Source organism: Carassius auratus, chromosome 1 (genome assembly GCF_003368295.1).
Source record: "Carassius auratus strain Wakin chromosome 1, ASM336829v1, whole genome shotgun sequence".
NCBI lineage: Eukaryota > Metazoa > Chordata > Actinopteri > Cypriniformes > Cyprinidae > Carassius > Carassius auratus.
The window spans coordinates 3,613,387-3,626,050 of NC_039243.1; the positions used below are offsets into that span (position 1 = coordinate 3,613,387).

Here is a 12,664-nt window from a genome sequence, read left to right on the forward strand (position 1 = left end):
TGATCAGTGTTTGCTTAAGTTGGGTAGTTTGACTCTTGGCTTAGTAAGTTTGTGTAATAGTGTTTACCAAAACACATAATTTGTTATAAAAGTGGCCATAAACAAATATTAGTTGATATAGTTTACATAATCGTGAAGAAAAATGACTGAGGATAATTTTTCTTGTCATTGCCCCAATTGTTAACGAACAATAATCAAGAAACAATACTTTTTTCCTTCAGATCAGACATTCAGATTTTTTTTTTAAATGCATTTTGAGAAAAAATAAACTTTTGAGATGCAGAGACATCAATAATCAGTATATGAATCTCAACATTGGTGACATGCTTCATGCAGCAATGCATGCTGTGAGCCACCATAGTATAAAACTCATTGCATTGCTGCATGAAGCATGTCACCATTGTTGAGATTCATACGCTGATTGTTGATGTCTGTGTGTGTCAGTGGAGGTTGAGTTTTTTGAGCTCATGTTTAAAAGATTTTAACTGATTGTTATAATACCACTGGATCTCATGTGACAGAAAAACAGTGTTTGTAATATGAATGTAAAAACATCAGTGAATCAGATTATATTATGATTATAAAACCATTAACAGATAACAGCCATCACCTGATGTCATGTCACGTTAGCTTTCTTTGATGCTGCAAATGTGCTTGACACACAACTGTCACAGCGTAGACAAAAGATATGATAAGTGTTAAGAACCCAACTAATGGCAACACTAATCACTGTTATGGTGTTTAACTGTTATATGTTATGGAAATTAAACACAGTAGAGTTAAACCCCTGTTAATTTTCAATAAGAGCTGTTGTAGACGTCTGACAGAAATAAAGTCAGTCTGGTTAGTAATAAGTGAAGTTGGTGATGCTGTTTGTGGAGTTGTTTAATCCTTCTCTGCTGATATCTTGAGATATTTAATGTGCTGCCATGCATTTCACTCTTTGTTGCAGTGTGGTGCTTATTCCCACCAAAATTCAACGTCATTCTGATGTCGGAGTTTGACGTCAAACAAAGTTGGGTTTAGACGTCAATCCGACTTTCATTTTCAACCAAAAAATGACGTCTGACTGACTTTGGATTAGTTGGAGTCCAACATCTTCTTGACGTCACATTGATGTACTGTGCCTGCTGGGATACAACTAATGAATTCGTGAGTGGAGCAAAAATATGGCAGGACTTTTACTATTTGGCCCTTGGACTTCTCACCTCTGGTTACTTCATAAGAAATGTTTCTTAATTTATTTCACAGTATCATTTTATTTTATTTGCCGAAATGCCGGTTATGTATGTGTGACAATTTCAGCTTGCAAACAGTGATGTGCCTTATCTTATTCTGCTTGACATAATTAAGCCCGCACAGAATATGGGGCGGTATGATAAAATAGGTTGAAATAGGTCCTACAGTGTTGTCCATGTGTGGAAGTTAAATAGTCATGCCATAAACCAATTTACAAAGAATAAACATCACATTTATTTCAAACAGAAAACAAGATGGTCAAAATATAAAATCACCATATGAAAACATACCAATGGCTGTAGTGTTGGGAAGGACATGTATGATGTTTTGGTCTCCCCTAATAGCAACATTTGTTAATTTCCTGTGGAGAAAAAAAAAACTGTATGTTTTGTTTTACAGTTTTACAAATACTTAAAAATTTGCGTTGAATAATTACTTTGTAAAAAGCTGCTGCTCAAAAGGATTTAATGGGTTTTCAAACCGTCCAAGTGAGTGATGAACCAGTTTGTCACAGGAAAGTTTCTTCGGTCTGACACACTGCCACACCGTCCCTGTTCTTATATCTTTATGCTCACAACAGCAGTCGCCTTTTCTCCAACTTCCATCTGCACCCCACTTAAGATTACATTCTACTACTTCACTGATCCTGGTTTTATTGGGTCCTGATCCTTCAAAGTAGCCACTATAGTGGCTGCGTGGGAATGAAGACTCCCTGTATTTCTTAAGAATCTGCACAACCTCACTGGAGTGTTCTAGACGTATATGAATATGTGCCTGACCTTCCCAGGCCAGACGAAAAGCAACAGAGTAAGTCCCATTATGATGATCCACAACTTCCCCGTACACACTCGCCTTCAAGAGAAATGGAAAAAAAAATGTAATGCAGAAATTGAATGTCTGCTGGCAAAGACTTTTTAAAGCTTTTAAACATACAGTAGGTAGACAACCTAAATGGGTATTACCGCCGCTACCCTGCAAGTCAGTCGCATATTAAAATCATTCGTGAAACTACCGCCAGGTGGAGCAAAGGGACGGACTGTGAATTGAATCTAATTGTAAAATGACATAAAAGGAGGTAAAACAACAATAACATTATGATATTACAGTGTAACATCTTTAAAAAAGAAACATTAAAAATGTACAGAGTTCATTTCAAAACATAAGATAGTCTTAGGCTACAGTCTAATTATCAAAAATTAAAAGAAGACCTTTAAACGAAGGATCACATGCATTCTATTGTTATTAAAAAGTTTATATATATATATATATATATATATATATATATATATATATATATATATATATATATATATATATATATATATTGGAAGTAGTTATTATTCTATACCTTCTGTCATGATGATTTATGACTTTGACCTTTGACCTTTTGACAGGTTGAACTTCCGGTAACCCTATGATGGATGGGCGGAACTTTCCGACTTCAAGGGTTAACCTATGACCTTCCCCCGCATCGATCATGTGCTTTTGACAGAAAGTTTTACCCTATTGACCTAGTTAGTTCTAAATCATGGTTTTGACGGCTAGTTTAAACGGAAGATGAAAGACTCCTCACGCATCGATCATGTGCTTTTGACAGAAAGTTTTACCCTATTGACCTGTTAGTTTTAAATTAAAACGGTATATGAAAGACTCCCCAATCATCGATCATGCGGTTTTGACAGAAAGTTTTACCCTATTGACCGCTAGTTTGTTTGAAGTGTGTGCCAGTTGTTTGAAGTTTGTGTCAGTTAGCTTGTTTGAAGTTTATCACAGTTATACGGTTATGTGTGTGTGTGTGTGTGTGTGTGTGTGTGTGTGTGTGTGTGTGTGTGTGTGTGTGTGTGTGTGTGTGTGTGTGTGTGTGTGTGGTTATAAGGCTTCTCCCCCTCCCATTACATTTATGAGCGGTGTATAAATGGGGTCGGTGTGTTCTACACCCATCACCGGAAAGGGAAACATGAGCTACATGAGCATGGATGGTTTATCCTCCCCTCAATCGGCAGATTTGGGGCCGAGCAACAGGATGTTGAATAGCCTGACTATGGCGCCGAGAAAACCTTTCGGACACGTCCGTTTGACAAGTTTTCTCCATGAAATTTCAGAATGGACTAAAGGTGAATTTATGATGCGTAGTAACCGTGTATTTGGATACAAATTTCACAAACCAACTCGAGTTGTTACGCTCTACACCACCGACGGCCTCGGTGAGTTTCAGGCTGGGGAAGACGAGTGTCTGGTATTTCCTGAAAAAGACTGGTCTCTATTTTACAAACGTGTCTGGAATGATCTGAATGACGGCGGCGAGGAGCCTTTGTACGTGGCGGAGTGGGATGGGACGACCCCGAATGTCCGGTACCGTGTGGTGGGTGACCATACTCAAAAGAGACCGAATGATTCTGTTTACATATTCTGCTGTAAAGACAAGACAAAGCTCAACAACACACGGTTTGGACGCATCCTGCCTAACGAGCATCACGATCTGTATGAAATGCAGTTTTTGTTCAAGTGGTGCGATCTGGATCTACTGAATAGGCTTTTTTCAACCATCAACAAAATGTTCAAATGGTGTGACATGCATGACGGATACAACAAAATTAAAGTGCAACTGTTCCACCCCGAGAGATGTGCTCGGAGCGGCACATACTCTCTGCCGTCCCCGCCCATTCACTACAACCATTCTAAAGCTCCACGGTCGGACCTCGTCAAGCGACGTGTATAAATCAAGGCTGAAGCGCTCCAACGCCCCCCCTCCCCTTTTCCACAGCGATCATAAAATACCGCGACTCGACCCTCCCGAGCATCATTTATAAACCATGGCCGAAGACCACGTATGCAGCTGCGGTATCTCTTTCGACAGCATTCTCGACCCTCCCGACGACCCAACCCTACATACTCCGGCTGACGCCGGCGGTCCATCGGGCCTCCACAACGACTGGGTCTCGGCTAAAACGGTCAGACGGCGCATAGAGTTAGAATCGTGCCTTGAAAACGATTGGGCTCCCAACAACATCGTCACCGCTGAAGCCTCGGACCTCCAAAACTACTTCGGACCACCTATCAAACGTAGCTTAGACTCGGATCTGATGATCGGGACCCCCAGCCCCCACAGAGGGGACAAAAGTTTAGGGGTCCAATCGCAAGACTCCTCTACATTCGACCGAACCCTTCCTCATTCTAATCCTGACTTCGACGTCGTAGACGGATGTTTCACCGACGTCGGATTCAAAATCGTGAAAGCCGCGACCGTGGTTTTACTGCAACATCTCATCAACGATAAGCAGAAGGACGAGTGCGAGGGTTGCGCGATTGACCATCCTAGTCAGCTGCAACATTCCTGTCTGTTTGACCCTCCCAACTACTACTTCGACACACACTTTGACGAACTTTCGGGCAAGCTGTTTAAACCCTCTTTTCATTCCATCATCACTACCCTCCTGGAGCGGTGCGGGTTAAAATCTCAACCCCATCGTATTCAAGGAACAGTCGGGACTATTCTGCGCGAATTAAAAGACGAACCATTCATCGTCTCCAAGGTGGAAGAAATCAGGGCGAGACTTCTGGACAAACCCTGCAAGGAAATAGTCGGCGACGTCGTTGATCTCTGGGAAAATCTCCCAAACGCGAATGGGCAGTGACCAAACCGCCTCCAACATGGGTGCAGCCTGTAGCCTAAAGTACTGTATGGAATTATTGTTTAAAGACCATTACAGAGAGCAGATGACGAATCTCGTGAGCAAGATTATTATGGACGCATCCCACCCCGATACCGCGTGTCACGATACCGTGCGCGAGGCAAATCTAAAGAAAAATATGAAGTATATAAGAGGACTGGTTAGCTCGTGGGACTATTTGACGGACAAATGTGTTGACGGTAACGATCCACCCATCGTAATGATAAAACAGGTTCTAGATATGTTGTGTGAATCACGATCCCCGCTCGAGATCACCGATCTGCTGAGTACCTGTACCTACGTGGCAGATGTCTGCACCGAGCTAATGAAGAAATCAAAAGAATATGACTCCGATGATCAGGACGACGTTGTCAAAATCGTCGAAGTGATTACAAACGTGGACAAAATTGTCGTAATGTACGTAGATTACATCCTTGACAAAAACATGATGGCCTGCCGCGATTTTCTTTTCTGGTTAGATTACCACTGACGGTATTATTAATCCATTTTGTATCCTGTAACATCCCTGTTATAACCGTTGTACATTTTAGTCTGTGTATGTAACATCATTATATCCATTTTGCATGTTGAATCGTATTAACCCCATTCTTTTTTTTTAATCAGAGAGTATGTATTATTTTTACATGTTGTATTAATACCATTTTACTTATAGTATCTTTTCTATCCTCTATTATATCCATTTTACTTATAGTATTTCTATCATATCCATGTTTACTATCTTTTATTATATCCATGTTTACTATCTTTTATTATATCCTGTAACATTTTTTTTTAATAAAAGATTGATTCAAACCGCTTGTACGCGTCATTCTTTTTTGACGGTTGCGACGGCACCATGTCGGAGCTCATGAAAGAGGCTTATTACACCCCCTCCAACCCGGGCTCTTTAGGCGGTAAAAAACGATTAAAAGACGCCGTCTTGAAAGACACCGGGGTCCGTCTAAGCGATAAACAGGTCTCAGAATGGCTGGCTGGTGAGGACGCTTACACATTACACAAACCAGCGCCTATAAAATACAAACGAAACAGAGTGGTCGTGTACGGGGTCGATACTCAGTTCCAGGCCGATCTCGTCGACATGATCGCCTACGCTAAGGATAACGACGGTCATAAATATCTGCTGACGTGCATAGACGTATTTAGCAAGTACGCCTGGGTTCGTGTGTTGAAGAATAAGAGCGGTCTCGAGGTCGCTAGAGCGTTCGAGTCTATCCTCGAAGAGGGCCGCGTGCCTCAGAAATTGCAGACGGATCAGGGAAAGGAATTTTTTAACAAACAATTTCAAGATGTGATGAAAAAGCACGACATTAATCATTTCGCTACCGCTACCGATTTGAAAGCCAGCGTCGTGGAACGATTTAACAGAACCTTAAAAAGTCGTATGTGGCGATTTTTAACGGCTACAAATTCCCGTCGATACATAGATGTTTTACAAGACATCGTGCAGGGGTACAATACCAGTTATCATCGAAGTATCAGAATGAGACCCGTGGACGTCGGTAAAGTAAACGAGGATCAAGTGTTTCAAAACTTGTACGGCGATATAAAGAAGACCGAGAGATCCGTATTTAATTTCAAAGTCGGCGACGTCGTCAGGATTTCTAAAGTGAGAGGTCCGTTCGCCAAAGGTTATGAGCAGAACTACACGGAGGAATTTTTCACCGTATCCTCGCGTATTCCGCGTCAACCCCCGGTCTACAGACTCACCGATTACGACGGCGATGTCATCGAGGGGGTTTTTTACGAAAAAGAGCTGCAAAAAATAATTGTGAGTAAAAACAAATCTTTTAAGGTGGAAAAGATTTTAGGCCAGAAAAAACAAGGGAAATCTACGCTCGTTTTAGTGAAATGGCTAGGGTGGCCTTCAAAATTTAATAGTTACATAGATAAAAAAACTCTGCTGGACTTAAAACACCCCGTCGTTTAACGGATGAGATCATACCGGCGAAGGACCGCCATGGACGATCACGGGTTCTACGTCACGTTACCGTGCAATGCGTCGTCGTCGGTTTATCCTGAAAATCGCATATCCTCCTATACGACCAGGTTAGCAAAAGCTATAGACTTGAAAGGACAATGGGAAGTCGGACTCGCCGAAATCGAATATCCTAGAAGTTGGTACAACTTTGATGACGAAGACGGTCATTTCTTCCTACATACGGTCCCGGAACCCCCGGATAGCAAGACCTCCAAAGGCTCTTATACCGGTTTTTCCGCAATTACGAAATTACACATAAGCGGCGGGTACTACGCAAACATTCGTACAATCCTGCGTGCTATAAATCAACTTACCGCACCGGCGGCCGTTTTGAGTCTCGACGAATTCAAAAACAAGGTGAATCTGACCGCGAAACCCAACATTTCGATAAGTTTTCGAGGGAGGCTAGCCACTATTTTAGGAACGACGCTAAAACCTCTAGGAGGTTTAAACTATCATAAAAAACCAGATTTTACCGTAAACGCCGTCGCGGACGCCCCTCATCAATGCGATATCAACGGGGGGTTCTACACGATGTACGTCTACACGGATATTATCCAATATCAAACGGTCGGCGATTCTTACGTTCCTCTTTTGAGATGCGTACATATATCGGGTAAAAGCAACGACTCGGTCATTGCTAGATACGACAACCCACATTACGCATCGATCAGCAAGGATCACATCACCGACATCACCATAGAGCTGAAGGACGATCAAAACCGCAGAGTACCATTTTCTTACGGGAAAGTCATCGTAAAACTACACTTTAAACCGAAAAATGGTTTATTATAGACCCGGAGAGACCGCCGACTACGTCAGCTACTACCGAAATCAGGCCGGCGGGGATTTGCCGGGCTATGCCGGGGGAGGGGTTATGTACGGAGCGGGGTTAGGGGGTCTTTTCAGAGGCCTGTTTAGGATGGCTGTACCTCTGTTAAAAAGAGGATTTAGCATCGCGAAACCCCATCTAAAATCGGCCGCTAAAAATATAGTATCCGACGTCGTCTCAAACGTATTGACGCGGTCTCATGACGATAAAGCTCAAGACGGATCCGGTCTGATGGTCATGGCCCGTAAGAGGATGTCTAAACCACCCGGTGTGAGGAGGCGTGGTCAGTGGGGAAAGAAGAAAACAACACTCGGACCGAAGAAACGCTCAGTCGTACGCAGAAAGCGTAAGGCGGGTGTTAGACGAAAGGCGTCGATCAAGAGAGTCGTAAAAACCATCTTCTAACATGGCGTTATTGCATCGCATGTCGGGGGAGTGCATCAAGTCCGAGTTGGACCTATTTACGGTCCCGCTGACGCAGACCGTTATTGAGAAAAACGGCTATTTAGAAGTAGCCCCATTATCGGCCATATCGTACTCTGCACCGTTGGAGTTTTTTATCGCCGGCAACGGCGACGATTATTTGGATCTTAACAACACGATGCTCTATCTACGGGTGAAAATCACAGGGCCTGACGGAGCAGATATCGCTCACCCGGCTAAGGTGGGACCGATAAATTACCTGGCAGCTACCATGTTTTCACAGGTCGACGTAACCCTCGGGGACCGTCTGATATCTCAGAGCTCCGGAACTCATCCGTATCGCTGCATCATCGAAAGTCTGCTCAACTACGGTAAAGATACGTTGGAAAGTATTTTCAGCGCCGGGCTGTTTCACAAAGACACGGCCGGTCACATGGACGTACACGACCCCGCAGGTCGTAACGAGGGGTTGACGAAGAGATCGCTCTACACCGGCCGAAGCAGCGAGGTGGAACTGTTAGCCCCCATACACAGCGATATATTCTTTCAAGAGAAACTTTTAATTAACGGATTGGATTTAAAATTACGGTTCATACGGGCTAAGGATGAATTCTGTCTGATGAGGTCCGACGACTTGGCTTACAAATTACATATAGCGGCTGCGTCCCTATTTGTCAAAAAAGTTTCCGTATCACCCCCGGTGAGACTGGCTCACGCCCAAACGCTGCTCTCGACCACGGCCAAGTACCCCATCGACAGGGTCTGTCTAAAATCGTTCTCCATACCCGCGGGCTCTCGAGTTTCCAATCAAGAAAATCTGTTTCTAGGAACGCTGCCAAAGTCTATCGTTATCGGTATGGTCGATAACGACGCATTCACCGGCTCCTACGAGAAAAATCCATTCGCGTTCAAACATTACAATCTGGAATTCCTAGCGGTCTACGTGGACGGTCAACAATTTCCCGCCAAGCCCCTACAACCTAATTTCGAGGCCGGTTTGGCGGTGCGCGAATATTATCAGCTGGCGATGACGACCGGGAGACATCTTAAAGATCGACCGCTCTGTATCAGCAGGAATGATTTCCTGAACGGATACACGCTCTACGCATTTAACCTGACGCCGGACGAGGACTGCGGTCAGCACATTTCCCTCATCAAGTCCGGGAACATCAGAGTAGAAGCTCGTTTCAGACAAGCTCTGCCGAATACCGTTAATTTAATAATCTACGCCGTATTCGACAGCCTCATTGAAGTGTCTAACCGTAGACAGGTACTGATCGATCACTACTGAGAGATGAACACGCTACAACTCACAGCTATCGCGGATAAAATAGCGTGCGGGACTCATTTTCTCGGGGTTCTGCCGAGCGATCAACTACCCAAAAAACCGTTGGGGATCTTACCGTCGTTCTGCATCGTTAATACCCACTCCTCTCGATCGCGGGGGGAGCATTGGCTAGCCGTTTATTTAGCGCGAGAGGGGACGGCTTGTTTTTTCGACAGCTTCGGCAATCCGCCCGACAGCCCCCGCTTTCCAATCAGCATCAATAACTTTCTAGACGTCAACGACGTAGACGTATTATACTCCGACAGACGCGTCCAGGATTATTCATCGGATACCTGCGGACAGCACTGTGTGTTTTTTCTATATCATCTAGCCAGAGGTCGCGACTATAGCCACGTGATGAAACTATACACTGATGATTATATTAGAAATGATAAAATGGTGTCCCTCTTTGTGAAGAGATTGAGACCGCATGTTTGTAATGATAAAATGTTATCGTGCGTTCATTGTGTGCAGACATGTTTGACGTATAAATAAAAAAAAAAAAAAGCTTAAACCATTATATTTCTCATCGTCTTTTATTTATTTAATCATAAGATACAAATGAATGAATGCTCGATCTAAGGAGTCGTTACATTTCCAGCCATTGTCGTAGGTCGATAGTCGGCGATTTAAACGGCGAGTCTTCAAAATCTCCACCCGAGGGAAGTGAATATCTCCTCCCTTTTTTTCTTTTATAAGGTCTAACGGACGGTGATTGGGTTCAAAACGACAGCAATGCCCATGGAAAACACACCCCCCATACTCTAAACCGTGCCTGACGCCGTCCTGCTCGTAGTAGCCGTCTAAAAAGAACTTACCGATCGATACCTCGCCGTGGTTTACGGCGTGATGAACGTCCACGTTTCGAGTCTTTTTTATATACTCGAGCCATTGGATCGAACCGCTCGAGTAGGACTTATTCTGATGGATGTACGCCTTGTTATGCGTCAGGGCTAGCGTGTTTCTGCTGAGATAATGTGTTTTGAAGACCCCCATTGCGCAGCTGGCGATCGTGGTGAACGCAAAAGGGTCGAGTTGGGTGCACTGTAGGAATGACGTCCTGTACTTCATACAGCCTTCACGTAATAACACGACGTCGTTAACGCCGTAGTCGTACAGTTCTTTCTTGAAGTTAAAGAGCTCACCCTTGACCGTGCTGTACCACGCGTCAAACTTTTCTTGGGCTTTATCCGACATGTTCTCGTAGTTGTAGAACTTTTTGTCAGGGTACGGTCCGACGTAGTTCTCATTTTCCACCCTGTTGAAAAGATGGGGGAAATAGCCTTTTTCAGTCGTCGTCAAGTCTAACGCAGCGGGCATTTTGGCGAGAGCGAATGGGAAAAATGAGTAGCTATCGATGTATCGTTGGGCAAATGCGTCGTCGTACATCAGGAGTAGTTTGCACCCTTGCATTATGACCTCGAGCGCGATCCCCGCTTTGCAAAAATACTCCAGAATTAGAAAGGCATCAAATCTGGAGGCGTAATGAGCGATGAAGCAGTAGCCTTTGTATCGGGGTTGTCTGAAGCGCTTGATTAGCTTAGCGATACAGTCCGTGCCGTAGGCGGTAAATTTCTGACCTTTGAACGTCATGGCACAGACAAAATTAGCCTCGTGGCGTCCGTTTTCGTAACGCGATTCAAAGTCGTAAAAAATATACTTTTCACACGGTTCCTTAAGCTCTAGAGGTTGTATAAAGCATTGATGTGCTCCATCGTCCGTCAGAGACTCTCGACAATGCACACATTTGTCTGGGGCGCATATGTGTTTGGTTTTCTGGTTCCCCGGTTTAACGTCGTAACGTCGGTTACATAGTTTGCAGTATTTGATCATATCACAGGCGGGGTATTCCTGACCGGGAGGCGGGTTTTTTTTATGCATTTCGAAACAATAAGCCGATTTACAGTAACGCAAACAATCGGGGCAATGTAGGTTTCTCGCTTGGAACCTGTAGCATTCCGCGTCGAAACAGATGTTGCAGACGTGCTTACATCGATGGTATCTGAGGTTGCTGTAAGATTTGTAGCAAAATGGACACACATATGGTGAGCCGAGGAACGCCTTCAAACTCGTTATCATGTAGTAGTGGTCGTCATGGAGATACAGAAAGACCGTTTTTGGATGGGGTTCGTCAGAATTTTTGTAGGTTTCTAAGATCATGGCGTTAGATCTGTGAAATACGACGATTTTAATGTCTAGCGCTCGTTCGAACGAGGCTATGTCGCCGAGACCGATTCGGTCTTGGATTGAGAAGCCGACGCTGTTTTGGATGACGGAAGCCAGTTTTTCTAACTCGCTCTCGGGACGTTGGGGGTTTAGAAAACGGGCGAGACAGATGGAGAAGCACAAATTATTTGAAATATTGATCGGGCAAAATAAACTCGTCTTTTTCCTTTTGATCACCTCGTCGACAGCCAAGTCCGTGAGTTTCCGACGACCCCCGCCTTGTCTGTTCATGGCTACGGAAGCTTCAAATTCTACGGTTTGGTCAGATAGTAACCGGTCGTTGCTCTGTAAAACTTTTTCAATTTGATCCATAAACCCATCCGCGTCGTAATTATTACCGCGGGTTAAAATCCCGCTAACGGGCGTCTGTAAACTGGGAGCCGTCAATGTGATATTGATCACCGGAGAATTTTGGTCAAATTCCCTAGCGAAATCCACAATTCCGGTAAGCATGCCGTGTAACCGGGCGTGGTAAGAGGCTAAATCTGTAGAGTTAATCTCTCTCAGATTCGTAGTCCTTCTCAATGTCACGCTATTGAAACGAGGTCGTGGTAAAACATGATATCCGTTAACGTCACCACCCTCGCGAATCAACCTGTCAACGTCTGTACGGCTTAATCGAGTCTGTGTAGTAGGGTCGACGTTACCTGATGTGGACGCTTGCGGAGTTTCATTACCGTCAGGGTGGTCTGTGTTGTCAGGATCAGCCTCGGTACACGCCGCCGGTAGGGTGTTTAAAACACCGCCGTGTTGTACAACGGGATCGGTGTCTAGGCTAAGCAGAGGATCGAACAAATTCATATTTGGATTTACGGCTAATTCAAAAAGATCCAAAATAGGAGGGGATTCTTGATTAAACAAATACTGTTCTAAAGAGTCCGGAAGTAAACTTAGCATTTCGATCTCGTCCGGCGTCAGTTCTGTGGAGGATTGACGTAAGTCGTCTG

At 44.1% G+C, this 12,664-nt stretch overlaps 2 protein-coding genes across 11 annotated transcripts in view; both read right to left on the minus strand.

The window, feature by feature from the left end:
* The window catches only part of LOC113116411 (NXPE family member 3-like), an 80,740-nt gene that overhangs the window by 23,275 nt on the left and 44,801 nt on the right, over nucleotides 1-12,664 (minus strand). For all 6 annotated transcript variants that reach the window (XR_003294055.1, XM_026284886.1, XM_026284747.1 and 3 more), the window contains 2 exons: nucleotides 1,676-2,091; nucleotides 1,530-1,600 (listed from right to left, as the gene is read on the minus strand). Coding sequence is in view for 5 of the 6 variants with exons in the window: in XM_026284886.1 (XP_026140671.1) it covers nucleotides 1,530-1,600; nucleotides 1,676-2,091 (487 nt within the window). In the remaining variant the exon portion in view is untranslated. The remainder of the gene's footprint in view (nucleotides 1-1,529; nucleotides 1,601-1,675; nucleotides 2,092-12,664) is intronic.
* The window catches only part of LOC113115834 (uncharacterized), a 5,751-nt gene continuing 2,282 nt past the window's right edge, over nucleotides 9,196-12,664 (minus strand). For all 5 annotated transcript variants that reach the window (XM_026283851.1, XM_026283765.1, XM_026283526.1 and 2 more), the window contains one exon: nucleotides 9,196-12,664. This exon is cut by the window's right edge and continues 965 nt beyond it. Coding sequence is in view for 3 of the 5 variants with exons in the window: in XM_026283526.1 (XP_026139311.1) it covers nucleotides 10,032-12,664 (2,633 nt within the window). In the remaining 2 variants the exon portion in view is untranslated.